Source organism: Orcinus orca, chromosome 3, assembly GCF_937001465.1.
Source record: "Orcinus orca chromosome 3, mOrcOrc1.1, whole genome shotgun sequence".
Lineage (NCBI taxonomy): Eukaryota > Metazoa > Chordata > Mammalia > Artiodactyla > Delphinidae > Orcinus > Orcinus orca.
In genome coordinates this window covers 156,654,285-156,680,966 of record NC_064561.1, presented here as the reverse complement: position 1 = coordinate 156,680,966, position 26,682 = coordinate 156,654,285, and the positions used below count along the sequence as shown (strand labels likewise).

At 40.4% G+C, this 26,682-nt stretch overlaps 4 protein-coding genes and 1 long non-coding RNA gene across 7 annotated transcripts in view; 3 read left to right on the top strand and 2 right to left on the bottom strand.

The window, feature by feature from the left end:
* The window catches only part of LOC125964003 (uncharacterized), a 223,063-nt gene extending 215,683 nt beyond the window's left edge, over nucleotides 1-7,380 (bottom strand). The window contains exon 1 of the long non-coding RNA XR_007476457.1: nucleotides 7,238-7,380. This is a non-coding gene — a long non-coding RNA (uncharacterized LOC125964003). The remainder of the gene's footprint in view (nucleotides 1-7,237) is intronic.
* Nucleotides 1-26,682, top strand: part of TTC23L (tetratricopeptide repeat domain 23 like) — a 130,802-nt gene that overhangs the window by 69,455 nt on the left and 34,665 nt on the right. The window lies entirely within an intron of this gene.
* Nucleotides 88-8,411, top strand: BRIX1 (biogenesis of ribosomes BRX1). Its single transcript, XM_004266013.4, has 10 exons — nucleotides 88-246; nucleotides 2,388-2,499; nucleotides 3,867-3,910; nucleotides 5,432-5,502; nucleotides 5,641-5,690; nucleotides 5,795-5,868; nucleotides 6,028-6,078; nucleotides 6,208-6,309; nucleotides 7,581-7,709; nucleotides 7,954-8,411. Exons 1-10 carry the CDS (start codon nucleotides 88-90, stop codon nucleotides 8,221-8,223), a joined length of 1,062 nt encoding a protein of 353 aa, XP_004266061.1. The 3' UTR covers nucleotides 8,224-8,411.
* Nucleotides 11,859-26,682, top strand: part of DNAJC21 (DnaJ heat shock protein family (Hsp40) member C21) — a 32,001-nt gene continuing 17,177 nt past the window's right edge. For 2 of the 3 annotated variants that reach the window (XM_049708008.1, XM_049708006.1), the window contains exons 1-6: nucleotides 11,859-12,168; nucleotides 19,507-19,600; nucleotides 23,576-23,699; nucleotides 24,012-24,134; nucleotides 24,510-24,814; nucleotides 26,041-26,192. In XM_049708008.1, the coding sequence (XP_049563965.1) occupies nucleotides 12,072-12,168; nucleotides 19,507-19,600; nucleotides 23,576-23,699; nucleotides 24,012-24,134; nucleotides 24,510-24,814; nucleotides 26,041-26,192 (895 nt within the window). In that variant the 5' untranslated portion in view covers nucleotides 11,859-12,071. The remainder of the gene's footprint in view (nucleotides 12,169-19,506; nucleotides 19,601-23,575; nucleotides 23,700-24,011; nucleotides 24,135-24,509; nucleotides 24,815-26,040; nucleotides 26,193-26,682) is intronic. The other variant, XM_049708009.1, reaches the window with a different exon arrangement.
* LOC117199988 (riboflavin kinase-like) lies at nucleotides 21,623-22,451 on the bottom strand. Its single transcript, XM_033421288.2, has one exon. The coding sequence runs from the start codon at nucleotides 22,449-22,451 to the stop codon at nucleotides 22,086-22,088; it is 366 nt and encodes a 121-aa protein (XP_033277179.1). The 3' UTR covers nucleotides 21,623-22,085.

Sequence of the window (26,682 nt, the reverse complement as noted above, 5' to 3'; positions counted from 1 at the left end):
GAGGCTGAGCCTCGGGACCATAGAGATGGGAAAGCGGAGCGAGCGGCCGAGCCGGAAGAAAGGCCTAGAGTGAAGGCGGGGAGCAACATGGCGGTGGCCAAGAGGAAACGGCGTGGAGGCCCGGCGTTTCAGGCGAAAAAGCTAAAAAGAAACGAAAAAGATGCTAAGACGCCTGCTAAGCCGAGCGACGTAGCAGAGGAGGCGGCGGAGGCAGAGAGAGATCGTATCCCAGGCCCGGTTTGCAAGGTAGGGGAGGCTCTACGGCCGTGGTTTCACGCGCCTTCGTTGGGATTGGTTACCACATGATGGCTCTGCGGGTTTCCGAGTTGCAGGAGTGTTTCGGGAGCTCGGTCCCGTGTGTCCCGGCGGGACCCCCTACAGCGTTTACATTTAACCCTCGTGCACGTGGCTGCAGTCTCGGAGGCTGCGGGCTGAGCAACAGGGCCGACTTCTGAGCTCTTACCCGGCTCACTGGAAGCGACTTACGGGGACTCAGTTAACAGTGTTTGGTCTTCCAGTTACTCCATTTTTTGTTGTTGTTGAAGGATAGTACTTTTTCCCTAGAGTTGTTCCTCGCTCTCGAGTATATCCCTTCCAGTGATGAATTCCAGTGAATACCTTCCAGAATTCCACATTCTGCCATATTGAGCTGCAGTCAGTTAGGGATCCTGAAGCTTGTTATGTGGTCGTTTAAAAGTTGCTCTCCTTTGGGATTATGATTTTGACTTGTTTGATCTTTAACTCTAAAGGGGTAACGAAAACTGGAGTAGATAGTATGACCTTTACGTATATTCGACAGAGTTTTAACGTGGCAGGCACGTAAGAAGTTAGGTTTCCCCTGCTTTGGGATTGCAAAACTAGAACATGACCACTTCCTCCTAACATGTTGGAGTTTAGAAGAAAACTAAGAACTCATATGAGTTGATGGTTTTTATTCAAAAGAAGATGAACACAAGTTGTTGGACTTAACTTTCAGTCAACTGAGGGCCCCGTAAGCTAGATCAGATACTGTGGAGACAAGAATTGTGTTTGATTTATTAATTTCTGTCTCCCCCGCTCCCAAACTTAGCGTAAACCTCTGTCTACCACGTAGTGAGTGATAGATCAATGACCCTTTGTGGTGGAGTTGCAAGCACTGGGAAAGGAGTTAGCTTTTAGTAATGAAAGATGAGCTTGAATTCTAGCCCTGATATTAATTATCAGGGACGTTTCGAACTCTTCACTCACCTGTAAATTAAGAGCAAGAAAATGTGATTTACTTTTTGTGAAGAATAAGCTGAACTTGTAGATTTTCTGTAAATGTTAGTGTTCTCACTCTTCACTTTAAGAGCTAGAAAGAAATATGATAGTAGCTATGATCTGAGTCACAATATAAAAAATATTACTGAAGTGCAAGAAATAAAGATTACTTTAGGATAACCAGGTAAGGGATCATGAAGGATTTAGCCTTTGAGCTGGATCCCAAGGTAAGGGCAAAATTCCGATATTCAAAAATGAGAGGGAACAATATAAGAGGGAGAGAGTGAGAGAGAGAAAAAAAAACTAATCAAAGGTGTTGAAGTGGACGAAATGCTGACAGTTTAAAAAGTACAGCCAAATTGGCTAAAGTGTAGGGTTTATTTGGGGCAATAGTAAGGTAGAAATATAGGTGTATTTTAGAATCCAGTGTTAAAGCTGTATCATTTTGGACTTTGTTTAGAAAACCCTGGAAGGTAAAGATGTGATTGGAGCATGTAGGCGGTAGTCTGCCTTGTCTGTTGGAGGAGCTTCTGGCTGGAAAGACCAGCATTTAGAAGATTTGCAATTGATCTGAGATTAAGAATCTGAAGCTTGAAGGCAGTATCACTAGGAGAGGACTAAGTTGTTGCAAAGAGAGATTGATAGCATTTACTAGTGCTTATGATATGAGAGAACAAGGGCAGATGGAAGAGTCAAAGTGTGGGGGACTGAAATGATGGTGACATCATCAGAAAAATAAATAGCAAAGAAATTTACCGGATTTTAAGGGTTGGTATTCTAGAGTTGAATTTGAGGTAAGCCAAATACTTGGATTATTAGGGCTAGAAAGAGTTCCTTACCTTTCTGTAGAGTTAGTTGACAATCAAAGCTGTGAGAATGATTATGAGAACTCTGTCCTGGAGAGATCAGAAACAAAAAAGGGCTAAGAAAGGATCTTTAGAGTCAGGAGGAGGAATTGGAGAGATTGAAGAAAAAAAATAAAAAGAAGGGAAGCCAAGGAGATTTCTGGGTAGCAGCTGGGGTCAGTGCTACAGAGATTCTGAATTAAAGATTGTTTGGCTTGCTACTTGGAAGCTTTATCTGTAAACAAACAAACAAGGTAGACTCATTATGAGATGTTAAAATTCATCTCACTTTTTTTTCTTTAGGGCAAGTGGAAAAATAAGGAACGGATTCTCATCTTTTCTTCTAGAGGAATAAATTTCAGAACAAGACATTTAATGCAAGACTTGAGAATGTTGATGCCTCATTCTAAAGCAGGTACCTTTATATCACATACTTTAAAATTTTGTATTTGTAAACTTGCCTGTTTATATGTTTTCACTTTGAGTCACACTTTGTTCATTCAGCATGTCAGGTAAAGAACCATGACTTCTCAGAAGTGTATCTGTTCAGTGCCAAGATTTTTCCAATTAATATTTTGTTAGAAATTCTTTGCAAAATTCATTAAACATTCTCTTTCCTTTCTTAAACAGATCCCAACTAGCAAAACATTTCTTAAAGGTCCAGGAATGCCTTCAGTGTAATGTTCTCAGAGGTCATGAGCTGGTTTGTCCTTCCAAATGATTTGGGACTGCCATGTATTGCTTTCTGTATTTAAAATAACTTTTTATTAAAAAACTTAATGGGCCAGGAGTAGGATTTCAAGCACCTTCAAGTTGGGACTCAGTCTGCTCCTAAGTGCCAAGCTTTCTTTTTAGTAACGGGGTATCTTACAGGCAAATGAAGAACATCTAGTTTGGAGTTTATAACTGTGATAGCGCCCTCATGCAGGTGTTTTTGTGCCTGTGTTGGGAGGTGCTTTTGGTTTTAATTCTAGGTAATAACTTAGTTCTTTAGACCAGTGTTTCTCAAACTGAGGTCTGCTGTTACATCTTCAGGTCTCTGAAACTAATGAGAGAATTTTAATTTATGAGCTCTAAATGTGGTTTGTGAGAATTTTCCCATTTTTGAAAGGGATTCATAGAATTCAGGCATACCTCTTTTTATTGCGCTTCGCTTTATTGCAATTTTTTCCCCCATTTGAAGGTTTGTGGCAACCCTGCGTCGAGCGAGTTTCTTGGTGCCATTTTTTCAGTGGCATTTATTTGCTAACTTTGTGTCTGTGTCACATTTTGGTAATTCTTGGAATATTTCAAACTTTTTCATGGTTAGCATTTTTTAGCACTAAAATACTTTTAAATTAAGGTATGTACATTGTTCTTTTAGACATAATGCTATTGTACACTTAACAGACTACAGTATGGTATAAACGTAACATTTATATGCACTGGGAAACCAAAAAAATTTGTGTGACTCGCTTTATTGCGATATTCGCTTTGTTACGGTAGTCTGGAACTGAACTGGCAGCATCTCTGAGGTATGTCTGTACACAAGTAAGAGACACTGCTTAGAGCTTGATAATTCTTGAGGACTATTTTTAATCACTCTTGTTTATATTTCAAAAGAACAAGATTTTTAAAGAGGTCATGTGTTTTCAGGTCTAATCATTTTGAAGATTAATAAAATCTCATTTAAACTGAAGATTATAAAAAATACTTAATATTTAATTTCCTAGAAAGTATGTGTGATTTGATTGAAGTAGCTTTGAAATTTTTTGTTTACTTAACCTGTTTTTCTTTTTATAGATACTAAAATGGATCGTAAAGATAAGTTATTTGTGATTAACGAGGTAATTTTAGAAATTAATTAAAGTAAAATATTCTAGCAACATTGTATTTAGGAACACAATATTTGGAACACTAGAAATAGTTCATTTAGAAAATAAGTCAGTTATTCAGTGACTTTTAAGTTGTTTTGTATAAGATACGCAAATTTTATGAACTTTATCTGCCTTTTAAATTTTTATAGTACTCATTGTCTATTTCACACAGTTTAGTGCTTCAGTATATAATTTCTTGATCATTCTTATATTTGTCTTCTCTCAACAAGCATACTGAAATTTCCTGAGGACAAGGATTAAATCATTCTTTTTTTTTCTCATTATGTCTAGTACAGTGCTAAATTCATAGCAGGTACTCATAAAAATTATCAACGTAAATAAAAAGCCCATTAAATATTTTTTAAAACTCATTGAAAAGTATTTTGCCAGTTTTAAAAGCGGTGCATGTGATATTTGCTCTTAAGATATTACAAACTAGTAATATGTTAAATTTTCAAAGTATTGTTGAAGAGTAAACTTGCGTTTTTAGAGCAGATTTTCTTTTAAAACTTAGAATTGTTTTAAGATAACTCTCTTTAGCTATTAGAAATGCCTCTGTTATTTATTTAGCACAAATTTTTGAAGTGCTGCTCCATCATGGCATTATAGAAACAGTGTTTAAAAAAACGCCCCTATCATCATGGAGCTTACATTCTAATGGAGGAGACAGGCCGTAAACAAGTAGTATAATTTCAAGTGAAGATAGGAGAAATAAACAGGATATGGGTTGCCAGCAACTAAAGCTCACAACTTAGTGTGTAGATGTGTTTATTGTAAGACCAGTAAGGAACAAAAGCATTGGACTGAAGAATTCTTTAAGCCTCAGGTAGTGTATATGTATTAGTTTATGAACACTACAATAATATAGGACTTCATTCCTTTTGTATATTTCTCAATTGTGACTTTGTAAATCCTTGAGATGTTGAAGTTTAATTCAGCTTGAAATGGGTTTTGTATACTTGCCTTTCGCCAGCTCCTTAGTGATTTTACAGAACCAAATCACAGAATGGTAGTACAGATGAGGAAGAAAAAACAAATTTCTTGAGCTTAAAATCGAAAAGCTAGAGAGTTAAAAATCAAAGTAACCATTATAAAGGATGATTTTTGGTTCTGTAAGGACTGTATTTTTCTACAGTTGGTGAGGCTAATTGTAATGTGCTTTATCCCTGGGACATTTGTTTTAAATCTTTGTAGTTTGTACACAGGACCATGGTCAGAAGAAGAGGTTCCCCAAGGGAGGCCAGTAAAAATGCTAGGCCAGAAAGAGTAGCTGCTTCCACCAAAGAGGTGGGCAGAGCACAGTTTATCTTGGACAGAACACCTAAGAGGAACTTTAAACGTTTCCATGAATAAATTTACCTCGATTTAGACCTTTGTAGCCTATTAACCTGCTTAAGTATTTTTGAAGGCATCTAAATATTCATTGCCTTGAATTACTTCAGATCTTATTTTTATTATCCACTTCATTTTTCTATACTTTGCCCCGTTTAGGTTTGTGAAATGAAAAACTGCAATAAATGTATCTATTTCGAAGCTAAGAAAAAACAAGATCTCTATATGTGGTAAGAGAATGTATTAAATAAGATTAGAGAATATGTGAATATTATTAGCACATTATGGTGTCTTTTAAACTGAATTGGTAGTAAGCTTTTACTACGTTCTAAATTTTAATTAGTTGAAAAAGCTTTTATATTTTTTAGGCTTTCAAATTCACCTCACGGACCATCTGCTAAATTCCTTGTTCAAAATAGTAAGTTGACTCAATTTAAGTTTTTGTGAGAAAATTGAAAATAATCTTTTGGGATAATCGTGCCAAAGTTATAACTATTTTTGTTGCTGATGTAATTTTTCTAGTTCATACCCTAGCTGAGCTAAAGATGACTGGAAACTGTTTGAAAGGTTCTCGGCCCCTCTTGTCTTTTGATCCTGTAAGTTTCTCATTTAGTGTATGAGGTCTAATTTTCTTACTGTGCATGGTTGTTTTTTGGTGGATATAGTTGTATAATTCAGTTTAGTTAATATAAAAACACAAACAATTTTAAACAAAACTAATGTTGTCAAGTAATATGTTCACTCTATTTTTATAGGCTTTTGATGAATTACCACATTTTGCTTTGTTAAAAGAACTCTTAATTCAGGTAAATATCTTTACTAGAAACTATTTTTAGTAAAATATTCTAAATGAGTGTCTTCCTTTTAACTTAGCTATCTGAAGCACACATGGTATGTCACAGAATACAGAACTAATGTGTCCTTTTTCCCACTAGATCTTTAGTACACCACGGTATCATCCCAAAAGTCAACCATTTGTGGACCATGTGTTTACGTTCACTATTTTGGATAATAGGATATGGTTTCGGAACTTTCAGGTTAGCTTTAATTAACTTTTAATTATACTTTGAAATAAATTAGGATATATTGTTTTTATAGACATGGAAAATGCAAATGATAAATTCTTTTCTTTTCGTTTACATCGTTTTCTTTTCCCCACAGACTTGTAGTAAATAACCTTTATCTCATAACTTACGTTCATGGCTATCAGCTAATATGGTGTATGGATTTTCTAACAAGCCACTATATATTGAGTAAAATATAAGTTTCTCTTCCAAGACGTTAGAATCTACCAGGGGTGAGGTGGGGTTTAAGACTTTGAAAAACATAACCCCTGTAGAAAGCATTCAGTGAGAACTATTAGATGAGTCATACAGTGATTCATCCAGGAGGAGAGGTGATTCTGGAAATCTGTGGAGAGGTGGAAGAGAGCAGCAAGGCAAAATTTCAGACAGCTTATGAAGTAAACTGGGCTCTTTTCTGCATGTTGTTGTTACATTGGATACTTTGCAGTGTGAGTTAAACATATCCCCTTCGTAACCCCTGAGGGCAGGCATACCTTAACCAACTATAGTAATATTTGTAGTTCAGAAGTTGTCTCTTAATTCCACAGTCAGTAACCATTCAAAAATAAATTCTGCCAACGTCTTTTTATCTACCTTTTAATCTAATTTGAATTAAATGTATAAAAACAATTTAGGGGTTGATTTAAATTTTGAAAGGGTGCTCCATAGGGTGCTTTAATCCATTTTGTTATAATGGTTGCAGTTTTTTAAAATTTTTTATTTATTTTTTTTGTGGTACGCGGGCTCTCACTGTTGTGGCCTTTCCCGTTGCGGAGCACAGGCTCTGGACGTGCAGGCTCAGCGGCCATGGCTCACGGGCCCAGCCGCTCCACGGCATGTGGGATCTTCCCAGACTGGGGCACGAACCCGTGTCCCCTGCATCGGCAGGCGGACCCTCAACCACTGTCACCAGGGAAGCCCATGGTTGCAGTTTTAAATATTCATTTAACCACAATTTTTCAAGAAGACACGCGTTGTGAGAAGCAAGATACAGACCAAATTGAAGTGACTCAATTTTAAAAACACACTGAAAAAGCATTTATATTTTCCTATGACAACTACCTGTAACCAGTAATGTATTTCAGAAAGTATTGATGATTTGGCACTTGCCAAGTTTCACTTCCACCTTAACTTCATTGGTTATCAGTTCTTTTAGGCACATTTGTAATGAGGATATAGCCTGTATACATTTTAGGAGGAGTAGTATATCCAAACCAAAATGAAATGTTTCCTTTTTATTAAAGATCATAGAAGAAGATGCTGCTCTTGTAGAAATAGGACCCCGTTTTGTGTTAAATCTCATAAAGATTTTCCAGGGAAGTTTTGGAGGACCAACTTTGTATGAAAATCCTCACTACCAGTCACCAAACATGGTAAGCTGTTTTTGTTCAGTGGTCCTTTATGTCCCAGAACTCTTGGGCCAAAATAATTCTGTCAAGTAACTGTTGTGTTAACTGTGAAACTGAATTTGGTTTTTGCTGCGTACAGTCTTACAAATTGCTTTTTTTTTTGATGACACAGGGTGAAGGGAAGTAGGGTTCATAAGTTAATGTCTTTGCCGTGTATAAAATGTTTATTTTTATTTCAAAAGCACCTTTAATATTTTTTTGTTTCTAGCATCGGCGTGTCATAAGATCCATCACAGCTGCAAAATACAGAGAGAAACAGCAAGTGAAAGACGTGCAGAAGCTGAGAAAGAAAGAACCAAAGACTATTCTTCCCCATGATCCCACTGCAGATGTTTTTGTTATACCAGCTGAGGAAAAGCCGATAGAAATACAGTGGGTAAAACCAGAGCCAAAAGTCGATTTGAAAGCAAGAAAGAAAAGGATTTATAAAAGGCAAAGGAAAATGAAACAGAAGATGAACAGTGGGAATGCAAAATGAATCAATGGATAACTAATTTGTTCTCATTTGTTTTATATTTATTTTATGTTCAATGTGTAAAAATACTTTTATTATTTGGGACAACCTTATATCTAATTAGTGTGACATTTAAAAGAGAAAAATTAAGATTTTGTGGCTTCAGGGGGGCGGGTCCTATTTTTTTCTAAATAAAATATCACCAGAACTCATCACTTAATTTCTGTTTTTCTTTTCAAAGCTTGTTTTTATTATTAAAAACTTAGCACAATTAAGGTTTAGGCCTGCTCTCTTGGATTAAAATTTTGAGTTTAGCAAAGCTGAAATTCAAACAGATTTATTGGATCATTATTACATGTAAAAGAGCATTAGGCACTTTGAGAGCATAGTTTCAGATGGTAAAGTTGGGGTAGACTGCTAGAAGGGAAAACATCTTACTGAGGTTTGAGTCCCTGAGTCACAAATCAGTGAGGCCCCGGAAAAGCCAACCTCTCATCTTGTTTTCTTACCTTGAAAATGTATGCTAAAAATACTTAGGTTTTGGGCTTCCCTGGTGGTGCAGTGGTTGAGAGTCCGCCTGCCGATGCAGGGGGCACGGGTTCGTGCCCCGGTCCGGGAAGATCCCACATGCCGCGGAGCGGCTGGGCCTGTGAGCCATGGCCGCTGAGCCTGCGCGTCCGGAGCCTGTGCTCCGCAACGAGAGCAGTGAGAGGCCCACATACCACAAAAAAAAAAAAAAAAAAACAAAGGTTTTGCAAATCAAAGAGTTTATATGTGTTGAAAGCTTTTTGTAGATTACAAATTTAATTTAGAAGCAGTGCCTGTAAATTACTTATCAAATTAACAGTAAAAGAAAGAAAAACAGGACAGTTGTTAAGAGGGCACCAGAAGATTTGAATTTCTCCTGTTAAGAAAGAACTTTACTTGAAGTAAAGAGAGCACTGGGCTTACTACCCTGGAAGTCGATTAGTAATGGAAAGACAAGATTCTGGATGCAAGTGGCCAGGGATAGGGGTCATGCATGTGGTATTTTGTCACCCACTAATTTCATGCTAATCATTTTCTCCTGTCTTTTTCTGCAGCGTGATTAGTAATTCCATAGTATTCCACTCTGTCACGCCTATCTAAGCAGTCCCTTGTTGGATATTTGAGTATTTCAATTTTATCTTTTTCTGGTATAGGTGCTTGCAGCAAACTTTCTACAGGTATTTTGTACAATATTTGTGGTTTCCTATAAGAACTCTGGTCAAAAATTATGAACCTGTTCCCCTAAATATTGTACCTCACCAGAGGTTAGTGTTCATTTCCTTACACCCTTGCTGAGATAATCTTTGTCAATTTGATAGGTAAAAAAATGAATACTGTGTTTTGGCTATGTACTGGGTTTTCTTTTGTGACTGGTGTTTTGTGTGGTAGTTACATGAATTTGTAAGGGCTCTTATATAGTGAGGTTTTTCTAGGCATCTTTCCTAGTTTGTCACTTGGGTTTTGATTTTGTCTTTATTTTAGATCTGTGTAGGCAGAATGATCAGTTTTTCCATTTCACTTTTTCCTAATTTTCTGCTAAGAAAGGCCTTCTTGAGTGTATAATTAGGCTACTTTATCTTGAAATGGTATAAGTTAAGCTACTTAAACTTGAAATTTAAGTAATTCAAGTCAGAGGTTCACTTGAAATATTCAATACTTGTATGTGGCTAATGAAAGGCAAATCTGGTTAAGTGCAGGGGAAAAAAGGCCATTATTTAAGTGACAGAATATAGGCTGAACATTAGCTGTATATTTCCCTTTCATAATCATTTATATGGATAACTCATTTGAATGAGAATTCCGCATCTCCCAAGTCCATGTTCATTTAGAAGTCAGCCTGTTTAGTGAGATCTTTCTTTAGACTGAAATTTATATGCAGTGTAATTATCTTTAAATTTTGATACAATGTTATAAGTAAAAATAGATCCCTTTTTCCCTCAGGAGGAAAAAAAGAGGTAGCAAAACCAGATGGAGTTGGAGGAAGAAAAAAGTACTTTGTTTTTTCACTTTTTGTCCAACCCCCCCTCCCCTAATTCCATTCTCAGATGGGGAAAGGTCCTGTTTTTCATTGCACTCAAATTTCTCAATCCCTACCTATTACCAATTTACAATCCAAGACCATATAGTATATTCCTTTGGAAAAGAGGCAAGTATGAATTTTGAGTAGTGGGTTGGACAGTGTTGTGCCTAGAAACTTGATGAGGTTTAGAGTTGGTTGGTTTTGATTGTGCAGGGGGCAGGGTATTAAGGAAGAAAGGGACAGCTTCCTAAACTTTGGATACCCAACCCTGTACAATAGATATTTGTTAGCAACAGAGCCAGCCCTTCTCTCTAACCATACGTGGTTGACAAAGACAACCTACATCTAACAGCTGATATATGTAAACATTCCACATTACAGTGAAATATTCTGGTGTACTGATGGATTTCTTTTAAAATTTTATTTATTTTTGGCTGTGTTCGGTCTTTGTTGCTGTGTGCGGGCTTTCTCTAGTTGCAATGAGTGGGGGCTACTCTTCATTGTGGTGCGTGGGCTTCTCACTGCGGTGGCTTCTCTGTTGCAGAGCACGGGCTCTGGAGCACAGGCTCAGTAGTTGTGGCACACGGGCTTAGTTGCTCCACGGCATGTGGGATCTTCCTGGATCAGGGCTCGAACCTGTGTTCCCTGCGTTGGTAGGAGGACTCTTAACTACTGTGCCACCAGGGAAGCCCTATACTGAGGCATTTTAACGACAATTAGGATAGTATTTTGACACCTTATCAAATTGCTTGGAACAGTTGTTCAGATCTTACATCCCATTATACAGTGTATCAGTTAGATCAACCAAAACCTATTGGTTAAATACTATCTCTTAACTGCATTTTTTGGTTTTTTTTGGCGGCCCGCTGGTCTTGTGGGATCTTATTCCCCTGACCAGGATGGAACCCGGCCCTTGGCAGGGAAAGCGCCATGTCCTAACCACTGGACTGTCAGGGAATTCCCTTAACTTCATTCTTAAAGTAAACCAATCTTGGAAATGTAGGTTTAGAGGCCAAAAAGTTAGGATTAAAGAGTGATGGATGGGTGGACCAGCACAATTTCATTCACATTGGTGGTAAAACATGTAGTACTATGTTACTTCAAAACGTGTTGATGCTTCCTCTTAAATTGTTTCAGTTTAAGTCATCTACTCTTATTTCTCATGCACATTGGTCAGGACAAGCAATATTAGAGATCTCATTAAGTGGTAACCGAAGATATCTGAAGAGTTAAAAAAACCTGGATTCGATCCAACCGAATCCTGCCACTGATTGGGGAGGCTTGAGCAAACCACTTACCTGAGTGTCGTCCTCATCTGTAAAATTGGGGCTCACGTTAAAGAACCACAAGATGTTTTCCAGAATATCATCCCATGAGACTCCTATCTTAGCTCTCAGGTCGGCTGTCAAGTTGGTGTCACTCTGACTGCCCTCTGTGTCCCTCACAATAACACCCACCGGGGCCCCGCCTCCCGTGGCCCCGCCTCCGTTCTCCTAAGGCCCCACCTCCGTCCCTCCGCGGCTCCGCCTCCCTCCTGCGCGGCTATTTCCGGAACAGGGTCCTCCCCCAGCCCATGCGGAGCCGCGGCCTCCGGTAACGCCCCCTCCGCGCTCCCGCGTGCCGCAACCGGCGCCGCCTTTCGCCGCCGCGCGCCGCCGTCGCCCCGCGCCGCCGTCGCTGCCGCCGCGCTCGCTGGCTGGCCCGGTGCGGGCGCCGGGCTCCTGCCACAGGAGAGAACCACCAGCGCCACCACCACCACTTCGGCCCGGGCCCGGCCACCGGCCCCGCCCCGGGCCCCGGCCTGAGCCCCCCGCCCGGCCGGACGATGGAGTGTCACTACGAGGCGCTGGGGGTGCGGCGCGACGCCAGCGAGGAGGAGCTCAAGAAGGCCTATCGGAAGCTGGCCCTGAAATGGCACCCGGGTAACTACTCCGCAACCGCCGTGGCCCCTCGCAGAAGCCTTGGCCCTCGCGACCTTTCTCAACCCTCTCCCTAGGGTAACTCCAGGGACCTGGCTGTGCCCGGAGCTGCCCGCTCGGTAACTCCCCTCGCCCTGGAAATCGGGCCGGCGCCCGGCCAGGTGGCCCCTGCGCAGTTCTGGCGATGAGCGTCCTCGGCTCCTCGGTGGACGCAGCCCTCCACCCCCAGGCTTCACTCGAGCTCCGAGCACCTCGTCCCTTCCTAGACGCCCCTCCCCCCCCCCAGGTTCCCGCGTGGCTAACGGCTGGGGAAAGATAAATGTCCTAGAGACTTCCCTGCCCCTCCCACTCCTTCGCAGACGGCCCCGAGCGGGGAGGAGTCGCGAGCTCTTAACCCAGTCCTGCCTCAGGCTAGTCCCTTGCTGGACTTCCCTGCAGCTCGGCTTCCCCGGGCTTCTCCTCGGCGGCCCTTAGCTTCATCGAGGAATCCCAGCTACTTAAGTGTAATTAAGACAAAGGAGCTAGTGAAATGTCTTTTAAATGGCTATGCCTTTCTTTTTCTCTTTTGGAGAAAAGACCCTGTACTTCACTTCGGATTTTGAGTGTCTTCCCTAGTGAAGTTCATGTGTTTACTTAGAAGTGTGCTTCCTTTGGATGTTTTATTTGGTTGTAGTCCAGGCCTTTGTGACTGTCGTGAAGTAATTTGATCTTCTAGACTGGGGAACTAAGAATTTGAATCTCAGCTTTTTGAGGTTTATAAGAAGCTTTCGTATTAGTACTAGTCCATAAGCATGTGTCTAGAGTCTCTGAAATGCTAAGATGGAAACCTCAGAGTCTTGTTTGGAAAACATGCCTTACACACACGAAAAGTTAAATACAAATGCAAATAAAATAGCATAGCATATATAATTGGTAGTTGTGTTGATAGAATAACTAATAACTGCCCCAGGAATTCAGGGTCCACTATGTACTGAAAGGCAGTGAGGCTCCCCCTTGGCAGAGGAGTCTAGCCATTAGCTGGATTCTGGAGGAATGGGATTGAGAGAAGTGAATATAACAGTATGGGAAAGAGCACTGAGTGTCCCAAAGATGGCCTAGGGGACAGTTCGACCGAAGGCAGTGTTTATCGGAAGTCTGAAAATATGGGTTGAGAGAAGAGCTGAAGGAAGGGCTCGGGACCCAAAGTCAGAAGGTAATGGTTATAGTTGATGGAACGGGAAATAAAGGTATGGGTTTGTTGCTTAAAGTTGTAATGATGACCAACAGAGGAACTAAAAAAAATCTGATGTATATTGGAAGGGAAGAGGTAAATGAGCTAAATGTTCATTAAGAAGTCATTAGCTATATCCAAAATTAATAGGTCCAAAATTAGTGTAAGAGTAATAGGGGTTACCGTTAGAAATCGAGTTAAGAATTTGTTGACTCTGGGTGGGAAAGGGTGGGAAAGAGGATTACTGCTTGTCACCAAGTGCATATATAATTTTGATGACAGTATTAAAACGTTTTTGAGTAGTAGTTTGAGATTAGATTGTAAGGGGCTTTGAATGTTAGGCGAAGGACTGTGAAATTTGTTTATCCAATAGTGGAGAGTTGAGGCTGGTTTTATTAAGATGTCTTGGGAAGGTGCTATGAAGGCAGCTTAGTAGTATGAGGAGGGGTAGAGACAGAAGTCAGGTAGAGTCCGCCTTGGGCACCGATGGGCCAAAACTAGGCTTGGGGCCAGTGGGAAGGGTAAGGCCTGGGATGAAGAGAAGTTGCAAAAGAAAAATTACCAGATTTGGTGACTAGTTGGAAATCAGTGCAAAGAAGAAGGCAAATGTTACTAAAATATCAGTTAACTATTTTGAAACCAAATGTGTTAGTAACTAAATGTGAATAGCTTCTTTGAATGTCATCAGAATTCGTAACATCCTAAATATCTTGGTTTGAAAATGCCTATACATATAAGGGGTAAATACTGTCCCAGGAGATGCATGATTTTGATATGCTTTGCTTTGCTGGCTCATTAATTTGTTAAGTCTGACACTCAGCAAATGTTTAATTTCATTCTGTGTGTAAGGTACTGTGTTAGATGTTAGAAGACATATGGGCTGTGCTTCAAAGACTAATACGTACCTCATATAGAAAGGCTGCCCATTTTCATTGTTAAAAAAGAAAGAGATTACCTTTATTTCTGTTATTGAGGAACTGAGAATGATTTCCAGTAGGGTCAATAGCACTGCGTAGTGAGGTTACTCCTTGTGAAAGCCAGGCTCTCAGTAATTCATCTGACGACTGTTCCCTGAACACCTTACTGTGGAACGAGACAGGGGTGGTCCCTGCCCTGCTGGCCCTGCTGTCTTCTGGGAAACACAGAGGAAAGCAGTCACTTTTCATCCGGTGAGATAAGGGCAGTATGAGGGCAAATACAAGGTGCTTATGAGCACATGTACCAATCTGGACTGGGTTTTCTAGTGGGTGGGATAGATGTGCATCCCTGAAGAAGTGACATCTAGGTCGAGACCTAAAGCGGGAACACAGGGAATACAGGAGGTGGAAGGCAAGAGAGGCCACGGCAGGGTCTAGGAAGGGAAAGAGGTGAGCCTGCCCAGGTGAGCAGGGGCCCAGTCTTGAAGGTTGTGGTAACTTGCATTAGGCAGATTGGGTTTTAACCTAAGGGTGTTGAGAAGCCATTGAAGGGTTGGAAGCAGGAGAAATGATAGGTTTTTATTTTTCTTGTATCTCTCGGGCTGTAGTGGGGAGAATGGATTGGAGAGGGCAAGGCTGGAGGTAGGGAGACCAGTAGGTCCAGGACACTGACATGACTAGGATGAGGATAGGACCTGGGGGTGGAGCCTGAGTCACATGCTAAAATCCTCAGTGAGTAGGGGGAGTAGTTGGGAGGCGAGTGGACAGTGAGAAGGAGGGGAAGACGGAGAGATGGCCAAATGGCCTGAATCTCGATGGAATGCTGGTTTGTCCTCAGGGGTGAATAGAGAATCAGTGACCAGGAGGATGTCAGCTTTACCACCGAACCTGCTGTGTGACAGCTGTGCTGGAGCCCGAGAGGCCTGTAGGGAAGTGGTGTTCTCAGGGAACCTGGCTTCAGTCAAGGCAGGACTTAAAAGGCACAGTCCATGAAATGTTCTAGAAGGTAATGTGAAAACATTTGGGACAAAGTGGAAGACGGTGTGAATGGATCAAGAGAAAAGCACAGGATAGTATGAGAATGCCTTTTAAACTTTAATGACTGGATTTGCAATACCTGTGGCTTTTGCATTTGGCTAATAATTAAGGTGGGCTTTCCATTTTTTATGATTGCTTGTTAACTCAACTGCAGTCATGTTCAACCTCCTGGTCAACCAGTTACAAGTATATTTAAGTGAAATAAAAAGCCATATGACAGATTGAAAAAACTAGTTAAAAAAGAAGCTCCAGCAAGTGATTAGATCTTACTTTCAGATGGTACACTGGTGGGTTTTTATGTGTAAAAGCTTTAGCTCTTACCAGACTTCTTTGAGGGAGGAAGGAAGGGAGTGGGAAGAAACAGGACAACAAAGTACAGATGAAAAGGTGAAGACAGCCACCACGTACCACCCCAAACAGCCGCCTTTTTTGTCTCATGTCAGGAGATTCAGTTGCTGGCTTTTTCTGCCTTTCTGCTTTAATTTTTTTTTAATTTAACATCTTTATTAGAGTATAATTGCTCTACAATGGTGTGTTAGTTTCTGCCGTATAACAAAGTGAATCAGCTATATGTATACATATGTTCCCATATCTCTTCCCTCTTGCGTCTCCCTCCTTCCCACCCTCCCCATCCCACCCCTCTAGGTGGTCACAAAGCACCGAGCTGATCTCCTTGTGCTATGTGGCTGCTTCCCACTAGCTAGCTATTTGAACTATGCTTTTTTTGTTTATCTGACCAAAATGTTATTAATGATTTGACGAAGACACAGAAGTCATGAGCTGGACTGTCACCCTGGAGGCATATCAGGATTGTGTTCAGCTGCACGTGACAGGAAACTGGCAATTGTGGTCAAAACAAATAGTCATTTTATTTTCTTCATGTAGCAAGAAATCCAGAGGTGGCCCATCTTGGTAGCTCCAGCTGCTTGATGAAGCCATCGAAGACCAGGTCCATCATCCTGACCATAAGACTTGAGTCCTTTCATCAAGTGTAAGCAGTTAAGCCTCAAAGAAGTTCATTACTCATGTGGAGGTGCAGAGAGAGGCAGGTGAGCCCCAGTGTAGCAGGTCTCCTCCACGAGGTCCTTGGACTCTGCTCAGCAGCTGTCAAGACCAGGCCTCACTCACCATCTGAAACGGCAGCAGGGGATCCCAGGCAGCAGTGTGGAGGAGGAAGGATTAAAGCAGGGACAGAGTGTGTGCTGGTTGCCTTTCAAGGAAGTCTTAAAGCCACCATAGAATACTTTTATAGATTTTATTGACCGGAGCTTAGTCACATGGTCATGCCAAGCTTCAAGGGAGACTGGAAATGGAGTCTTTATTTGGGGGATCAGCTGCCCCCATAAAATCAGGAGTCAGTTGTTACCGGAAGAAGGGGATGAACTAGCAGTCTCTGCCTCAGTCCTCATAATCTGCCTGCAGGCAGTATACCCGGGCTTTGGGCAGGACACAGGGGATGAGTTAAGGGCATGAGGTGAGTGCCACCCAGGCCCATCCCTTTGATCAGGAGAAACAATCTTCTCCTAGGAGCTTCACTTAGTAGATTTGTGTTTGTATCTGATTGGCTAAAACTGGGTCACCTGACAACCCCAACTTCAAGAAAGTCTGGGGAGGTGAATTTTTAAAGTGTGTGTATTACCCCTGTGATCAAAATCAGGTTTTGTTAGGAGGAAGAGGAGAATGGATATCGAGTAGGCAACTAGTAGTATTTGCCACAGAGTAGTAATAAAAATCCAAAATTGTTAAATCTAAAATTATCAAAACAGGATACTGGGTGTCCTGTGTTTAGAATCCAATTGCAGCAAGGCCACAACAAGATGGAATTTGATAGTATGCATTGGAAGTAATGGAAAACCTAGCCACAGTGGCTTAGTAAGTTAAGAATTTATTTTTCTCACCACAAGGAGTTTTGGAGGTAGGTGCCTGCTGGCATTGTTTCAGTGGCTAAGTAATGTCACAGTGAATCTCTTGACTTTTTCTTCATGGTCTCAAGATGGCTGCTGAAGCTCCAGCTCTCATGCCCATGTACAAGACAAAAAGAGGAAGGAAAGAAAATACACTAACAGACTTCTGCTTTCATCTCATTGGTCAGAACTGTGTCACGACCCTTCCTAGCAGCAAGCGAGGCTGGATAAGCTAAAATACTTGCTTATTTTTTAGCTTATCCAGCCTCCACAGTAAAGGCTGCAAGAGATAAAGGAGGGGGAGGTGTTGGATGATCTAACCTTTAGTATCTACCACAGAATGGATTGAGTACTATGTTTGAGTTAAAAAAATATTTGTTATACAGTTATATTGGCTTGTCAGGAATTTTTTTTAAAAATATTTATTTATTTATTTAGTTACATCGGGTCTTAGTTGTGGCAGGAAACTCTTAGTTGCGGCATGCATGTGGGATCTAGGTCCTGACCGGGGATCAAACCCCAGCTTCCTGTATTGGGAGCATGGAGTCTTAACCACTGCGCCACCAAGGAAGTCCCTCTTGTCAGTAATTAATATGAAAAATACTTGAAACTTTGTCACCTATAAATTCAATATGACTTACTGTGATATTGTTGCTAAAAGCTAATATAATTAGCTATAGTGATTAGAAGTAGAATGTTAAGGAATTAATGAATGGCTCCTTGATGATCACTGTCTTTGACAGCATTTGAAGTAGAGGGTATTATAGTGTGCATAAGAAATGGGAGATTTAGTCCAGAGAAGAGGTAGGCTAGGAGATGACCCATGGGCTGCTCTGTGGAAGGGGAGTTAGACCAGCGTTGTATTACTTATACAGCTAGGCTCCTGTGATGCAGTTTTTTTTGTTTCTGTTTATTACTTTTTTTTTTAATTCCAGGGGAGCATGATTCTATATCTAAAGCTTTTTGTGTTAAAGCATCTTAGTAAAAAGAGCTATGGCAAATTGCTGCACTTGAGAAAGTGTTGTCTGTGTCAGTTGTTGAGCAGAAGGCCGCTTGAAGGACTTGGGATTGTGTAATGGTATCTGAAAAGAGGAGGTAGGATACCCTTGAGGGCCTTGTTTTAAGACTACTTCTGTCATATTTTTTTCTTAGAGGCAGATATTGAGTTGTAGCTTAAAGAACATTGATGTACTCCACGGTAGGTTCAAAATATTTTACTTTGAGTGTATTAGTTATCTACTGCTGTGTAACAAATTACTGAAAACTTAGGGCTTAAAACAACAAACAGCAAATACTTTCTTTTTTTTTAGCAAATATTTTCATAATACGGACTCACACGGTTTCTGGGGATCAGAATCAGAATGGTGTAGCTGGGTGGTTTGGCTCAAGCTTTCTCACCAGGTTGAATCACCATTGTCTGGGAAAACCCACTTTCAAGCTCACCCCCACAGTAATGGCGGGCCTCAGTTCCTTGTTGGCTGTGGGCCGGAGGCCTCCATTCTTCACCACGTGGGCTTCTCATGGACCACTGGAGTGTCTGTGGCAGCTGGCTACTCCCAGCGATCCAAGAGAGAGCGAGCGCCCAAGATGCAAACTGCAGTCTTTCATGATCTCATCTTGGAAGTAATATCCTGTACCGTCACCACTCCTGCCACCTGCTTTTGGTCACAGAGACCAACCCCGGTGACATGGGAGGGGACCACACAGGGCATGAGTGCCAGGAGGTGGGGGTCCTTGGGGGCCATCTTGGAAGCTGGCTACCACCCTGAGGCAAAGATGCTTTCTGAATTCCGCAGTTAAGGAAGCACAACTAATTAGGGGAAAAGTAATTAGTTAGCACATCGTTTGTAAAGTTTATGAGATTTATTTTGGTATATGCTGGTAAGAAAGAAAACCTTAAGGATGGTGGTAAAGGTGGATTAAACATAATCTAGCACTGAATAGTAACAGCCTTTCTATAAATGATTGATTTATGTATTTTATTCCTTCTAAAAATAAAATGTGTACTACTCAGCATTTTCTGTTTGTGGATATCCAGGTTGAGTGCTCAGTGACGCACTGAGAGTTAGAGAAAAGCATGAAATTTCTACTCAAGTTCCCACTTATAACAGATCCTGATTATCAGCTGTCATCCATTTTCTGGTTTTCCTTAGTTGTTTTTCTTCATTTTTGTACACTCATCTATGTATGGCATTTCTGATGGAAGAGGTCCCTTTTAGAGTCTGTCCTTTACTTTTTTGATGACTGAATTTCTGTGCCTTTATTTTAACAGATAAAAATCTGGATAATGCCGCAGAAGCAGCTGAACAATTTAAACTAATCCAAGCAGCGTATGATGTGCTAAGCGACCCTCAGGAAAGAGCATGGTGAGCATCACGCTGTCCCTCCTTGTGTATCTTGTTGGGAAGAATGGTCAACAGAGGGTTTTTAAAAAATTTAATATATTAAATGGTTTGGGGTGTGTTCTAAAGCACCAGTCACCTGTTCATTATATAAAATGCAGTGTGTTGATAGGAAGGAACCTTAGAGATGATTACTCCAACTCTGATATTATAGATGATGAAACACAAAGCTTGGCAATCGTAGATAGTTATAATTTTGATACTTAATGAAGTGCCTTCTCTTTGAATAAGTTCTTTTTGATGTCTGACAAATTTACTGATGTCAGAAAAGGAAGAATGTTGACTTTTCCTTAAAAAACAGATATAGTGTTTTCATCAAGAATTGTAATATTTTCCCAAGAACTACTTTATATAAGAAATTGAGTTAAGCTTCTACATCTATGACAGATTCTTTAACTCATGATGACCCAATCATTTAATGCCATTTCCAAACAAAAATTTCTCCGTTTGAAGTTCTGGGTTTCCAGATTCTCAGTGAACTTTTTGCTACAAAGTCCTGACATAACTGTGCAAGATCCTGCAGAGCAGGTGGGTGTTCAGTTCACCCGTGCACGTCTTCTGTGTGATGGCATACAAGCACGGCCAGCTGTCAAGAGAGAAAGGCTGTAGAGGAAATTCTTTTTTTTTTCACTTGGTCAAGATTTTATTTCAAGGCCTGAAAACACCAACTAATCGAAAATGGCCCTACTGCAATTTCTTATAATATATAAATAATATAAAACTTAAAAAAATGTAGACACTATTAACTAACTCCTAAACCACACACTATAGGCTTTTCAAAAGCAATAGTTATTTAACAAAATGTAAGGTGACAATATCAAAGAATTTTCACACTTAATGAGGACACAATCTGTCACAAGCTACTCACACAAACACAAATCTTTTTTACACTTTCCATGTTTGTTTTTAACTTTGTTTCATAGAACCACTGATAATTGAGGCTTCTTTCAAGTATAGGATTTCTAACATTAAATTACATTTTTGAAGTATTTCTATAAAGAAGAAATGAAAAAGACACATACTACATTGTTTACCATAAATTCATACACCAAAAACTCAAACAATCCAACTGAATTTATTCCTGCTTCCCCCTTCTCCAACATTAGCTTTAGATGTTCTTCTAAATATTATATAAACAGTTTTGTTAAAATCAGTTCTCTCATTTATGCACATTAGGGAAAAATGGTTTTATAATGAGTTATCTTTAAAATTCTAGATAACACTCTTTAGCCTTAAATTACATTGTGTACACACAACTACAACAGTTTGCATTTGCTCAGGAGCATATAATCACATTAAAAACAAATAACTTTGTAGTTCATAGTTTAGTTGGCTCTTAAATAGTTTCCCTGGGGGGGAAACAAGTATTTTGTGTTGTTTAAGAAACTGATATAGATAAATGAAATGCTAGGTGTTCGTTTAAACTTTGAGGAAACCTACAGATGAACTTTTGGGCGTTTTTTCTAAAATGCAAGAGATATGCGCTTAATCACTGTTCATATAGTGAAGGGATGGGATGGCAGATACAGATGCAGATGAAACTCTACATTTTGTAAATGTAGAGTTGGATATTCTAAATGGAAGAACTGACACTGACAATTGTTTACAGGAAACAAAGGTGAAGAAAAATGTTGAAGAATATCTACCCTTAGAAAGAGAGAAGTGTTTTACAAGACAAAAATGAGAACTAGAGATTCCAAAAACACTCATTTTACTGTTTTAAAAGAAAAACAAAAAAATAATAGGGAGAGAGTCTAGACCAATTAGAACTGAGGCAGCTGTAACAAAAATGGAACACAGTACAGTGATTTGAGCCCTTAAAGGAAATGACTGACTAAAATGAAATTTCACAAGTCTTCATGTCTATAATAATAAATAAATGTGCAAAATATCAAAAATACAAAGTCTGGATTTTTTCCCCTTAAGTTTGTAGTAAACTGTCTAGCCTCTGCTTAATATAGTTACTTTTATAAGCCTTCTGACTAGCAGAGCATGCTATACAGGCACATGCATGCTAGAACTTTACCGTGAGAGTTACAGTTCTCATCTCAAGCTAGTGACTTGCCTGTTACCCATATTTATATATATTTCATTCCCATTGTAAAACACTTAAGGCCTTTCTAGTGGTACATTTTAATCAACATATTACATAAAAAAGCATCTTGATTTTTAAAATGAACCTTTTTAGTCCTGTAACATGGTGGGTTTAGTTGAACAGCTGGAACATAATATGGTAACTACATTGGACTGTTTAATTCACAGCTGTAGGAAAATGTTTGATTTTTAAAATATAACCAAGATGAGACTGTAGAGTTATGAGCAGTAAAATATTAGAAAACAGTGAATGAATAAATAAGATGCTTTTCCATCAGTGGCCATTCATTGTTTTGCTTTTAGGAACCTGGAAGAAATTGTCTTCTTTGAGTTTCAAATGTTCTGGTAAATCTAGTCATTTCTTAGCTTCCTCAGTATCACCTTGAATTGCTGAAATAAGTGACTCTAAAGAATCAGTTCTTTTCTGATCTGAGGTAGCAAGAATTTCCCCATAGAATTCCTCTTTGAAAGTATGCATGATATGAGCTTCCATGGACTTTTTTGTATTCTTGTAGTATGGGTTCCATCCTATGCTCACCACCATCTTATGGACGTCTACACTTCCATCACTGGCCCAACCATGATATACGCCAGTGGATGCATCAGCCGGAAGATTATCTACTACTTGTTCAGGAAAGTTAGCTGTAGGAATGCCCAGGTGCTTGGGGCCGCGACCGAACCGCACCACCTGGCCGCGGCAGAAGTACGGCAGGTGCCTCATGACGCTGTCCGTTCGGGTTGCGGGCTGCGGTCCAGTCCGCGCGTCAGGCAGAGCCGCCATCGAGGCGGTGCCCGGACCCCCGGGCCAGCCGGGGGACACGGGCAGGAGCTCCGCTGGCCGGGTGGGCGGGCGGGCGAGCGCACGGGCGTACAACGGGCCGAGCAGCGCGGACGACACGCCTCGGCGAGACCCTTACGCCGCTGACCAAACAGAAGGTGCCGGGCGACTCAGAGGCTGCGTCTGGAGGAAAATTCTTATTAAATTATCTTTTACATAAAAATCAGAGAATCCTAAATTTTTCTCCTCCTGAGGAATTTGGAAATCTGGCCTTAAGAAATGCTTTTGCCTTCCTTTGGAAACTTTGAAATTCTTTCCTGCCTTCCTTTTACTCTAGCTCTTCTCTAGATCTTAGGCTGTTTTCTTGTCCTGAGGATCCCCTTGTCTTTTTGTTTGAAGGCCCTGCCTATTAACTCTCCTGTCATCTGGAGGCAGTACTGCACGGTGGCGAGGAGCATGGGCCTCTGGTGCAGGACACGTGGTTTTGAATTCTAGCTCTGCTGCTCATTGGCTTTATGACTGTGGACAATGTTATGTAATATTGCTGAGCTTCAGTTTCCTGTTATATCAAATGAGGGTAATAACCAGCTTTACAGAGTGAGGGGCAGTTGTATGTGTGTGAAGCTCCTAGATTGTTTACATAAACATTAGAAGAGTTTTATTCTGGTCCATGTTGGTAAATTCCCAGATCCCAAATGTGTAGTTAGCCTGTGGACCAGATGATGTCCACTACTGTCTTATTTAGTAAGGTCTCTTTCGTGTGAAAGTGCAGCTACGTTTCTGGGAGAGTCATGGACATTCCCTGGCTCATTAAATTCCCCTCTTTGTATTGGCTAGTACCGTATACTGCCTGTAACGTACTGGGAGTTGCAGTCATAGTTTTAATCAGCACTTCTGTGAAAGATTATTAAGTCTTTGCCTGTTGATATTTTTCTTCAGATTTTTTGGTTGTGGGTTGACCATGTTAAAATGTACAATAATTATATTTTGACTGTTTCAGAGTAAGGAATCCTTTTGAATTCTTATTTATTCAGCCTTCACTGATGTCGCTAATTTTTTTGGTTTAGGTATGATAATCATAGAGAGGCTCTGCTTAAAGGTGGGCTTGCTGGAGAGTATCAAGATGACAGCTTAGATTTGCTTCACTATTTCACTGTGACCTGTTACTCTGGTTATGGAGATGATGAAAAGGTAAGAAATGAACTCACTGATAATTTCTTACCAAGTACTTAAGTAAGACTCTCAAATGCAAAGAGAATTCCTAAAATTATTCTACAATAGAAGGTGAAGGAATGTTCATTTTGGAAACTGAAAAACAGAGCTTTCATATTTAAACTGTCAGCATATAAAGACCTTCAGTTGAAAACTAAATGTACTTTCAGTGACCGAGCTTGGGACTGTAATTTTGTAACATTAAAGTTTTTCATGTTGCATTTTAAAATCTTACTCTATAATTAAACTACAAGAGTGTTAAGAATTTGTGTTTCTGTTACTGTTTTTTAGGGCTTTTATACAGTGTATCGTAATGTTTTTGAAATGATTGCCAAGGAAGAACTAGAATCTTCTTTAGAAGAGGATGTTGAGGATTTCCCAACTTTTGGAGACTCCCAGAGTGACTATGATACGGTAGAAGAAAAATTCATTGCCATTTTGTAATTAGCATTTGTCAGTGTATCTTTTCCCTATTTTTTTATTTTAAGAAGAAGGGTTCTAGTTCTCAGTCTTTTACTGTGACTCTCTTCCTCTCTTTCTTTTCCTGATCGCCTCCCGTCTTTTCACTATTTAGTGATCTTGGTCCCATTCCATTAATTTCCTCATCAAATTCATTCTGAAGAGTTATTTTGTAAAGCCTTCAAAGGACTGTCTTCTCTGTTGATTAATAGTAAAGTTGTATATACGAAGAAAGGAGGTTAGATGTTTTGCATCAGCAATATTTGCTACCTTACTAAAAAAGAAATCCAAATAAAAATCTAGCATTTTACCTGTTTTCTTTGTCACTAGGTAGTCCATCCTTTCTACGCTTATTGGCAGAGTTTCTGCACTCAGAAGAACTTTGCTTGGAAAGAAGAATATGATACACGACAGGCTTCAAACCACTGGGAGAAACGAGCCATGGAAAAAGAGAACAAAAAGATTCGAGACAAAGCAAGGAAAGAGAAGAATGAGCTTGTCCGTCAGCTGGTAGCTTTCATCCGTAAAAGAGATAGAAGAGTGCAGGCTCATCGAAAACTTGTGGAAGAACAGAACGCAGAGAAGGCGAGGAAAGCCGAAGCAATGAGGCGGCAGCAGAAGCTAAAGCAGGCCAAGTATGTGGTGCTGGCTGGACCCTGTCTATGAGTAGGTGCTGGTCCCAGCAAGCATCAGTGGATACCTGGTGTGGTGCTTTCATGGGGGGTTTAATCCTCATTCTGCCTACATCCCTTTCTTTTACATTCTGGCATTGGACGATGTCTTTTCATCTGCTGTGAAAAAATTTTTCTTTTGAGTTGGATGTTTTCCTTCAGAGGCCCTTTATACTTGAGATTCTTTTCAGACTCTTGTAACGTTTAATAATAACTGACGTTAATCGAATTCTCATTCTGTACAAGGCCGTGTTGTAAGTGCTTTTCTTGCAACAATTCTGTGAAGTAAGTTCGGGTTTTTATCCTTTCTTTTGAAGAAATGAGGCCCAAGATCACATAGCTAATAAATTGCAGAGGTGGGAACTGGACCCTAGAAGTCAGTCCAGTGCGCTGCTTTTAAGTACCACACAATACTCTGTCCGTATACGCTTAGATATTTAGTTCATCTCAGTGCCTTTAAAGTTTTGTTGTTTTGAGTCACTGTAAAGGCGTTGTGTCCAGAGCATTATAGCATTCTTTAAAAAACTTCACTTCTTGAAAGTTCTACCCACCTCATCTTTTGAAAAATTAGCACTTTACACGACACTTACGGTTTAAAACCACCTGAAGACTTTTTTTTAAAAATAAATTTTATTTATTTATTTATTTTTGGCTGCGTTGGGTCTTGTCGCTGTGCGCGGGCTTTCTCTAGTTGCGGCGAGCGGGGGCTACTCTTCATTGCAGTGTGTGGGCTTCTCATTGCGGTGGCTTCTCTTGTTGCAGAGCACGGGCTCTAGGCCCATGGGCTCCAGTAGTTGTGGCTCATGGGCTCTAGAGCGCAGGGTCCGTAATTGTGGCGCACGGGCTTAGTTGCTCCGTGGCATGTGAGATCTTCCCGGACCAGGGCTTGAACCTGTGTCCCCTGCGTTGGCAGGCGGATTCTTAACCACTGCGCCACCAGGGAAGTCCCCACCTGAAGACTTTTATTAAGTTGCGAAGAGTTATATGTCTCAAAACCCATTATCTAGTGGAGCAATTAAAATCAACCACATAACAGATAACAGATTTAAGTGACTTTGCCTGTTTCAGCCAAGCACAGGTTTTAAGTTTGTAGGCGCTGACAATTTGGGAGGAAGAAGCTCTCCAGGGGATGGGTTTTAAGCCCCCAAAATAAATAAAACCAATGCAGAGACTGTGCTGTGTGTGTCTAGACTGGCAGAGCAGTACAAAGAGCAGAGCTGGATGACGGTGGCCGATTTGGAGAAGGAGCTCAGGGAGATGGAGGCGCAGTATGAAAAGGAGTTTGGAGATGGATCAGGTGAAGATGAAGCGGAAGAACGGGAACTCCAAGACGGACAGGATGGTAACTTCCTCCATTCACTAAGAAACTGTAGGAAATAAATGTTTTTGTGTTCAGGGGTTGTGCACTCAGGATGCTCACAGATGTCCATAAAGGGCTCAGGTGTGAGACAACAACGAATGGGAGGGCAGATGAAAATCTGGAGAACACCTGGGTTCCGGCCGATTGTTGCCAGTTTCATGTTTGTTTGGTTTGTTTGTTTTTAAAGTGAGGCTGGAAAACTGGATTTTTATGTGCCATCTCCCAGTTTTTAAATATGGCAGATAATTGAAATGAAAAATAATTTGGCATGGCCAAGTGAAGGTAGACTATGGAAGTAGTATAATTGCAGTAATTTCATTAACGAACTCTTTTCTGACCATGTTTTGAACCATTTGGCTGCATAAATATATTGAGAAATGGGCATATTGTCAGGTGTAACTGGTTATTTTTAAAAAATGCAGTTAAGCAGTAGGTCAAGTTTTAATAGTAACTCTTTCCAGAAGAGCTGATA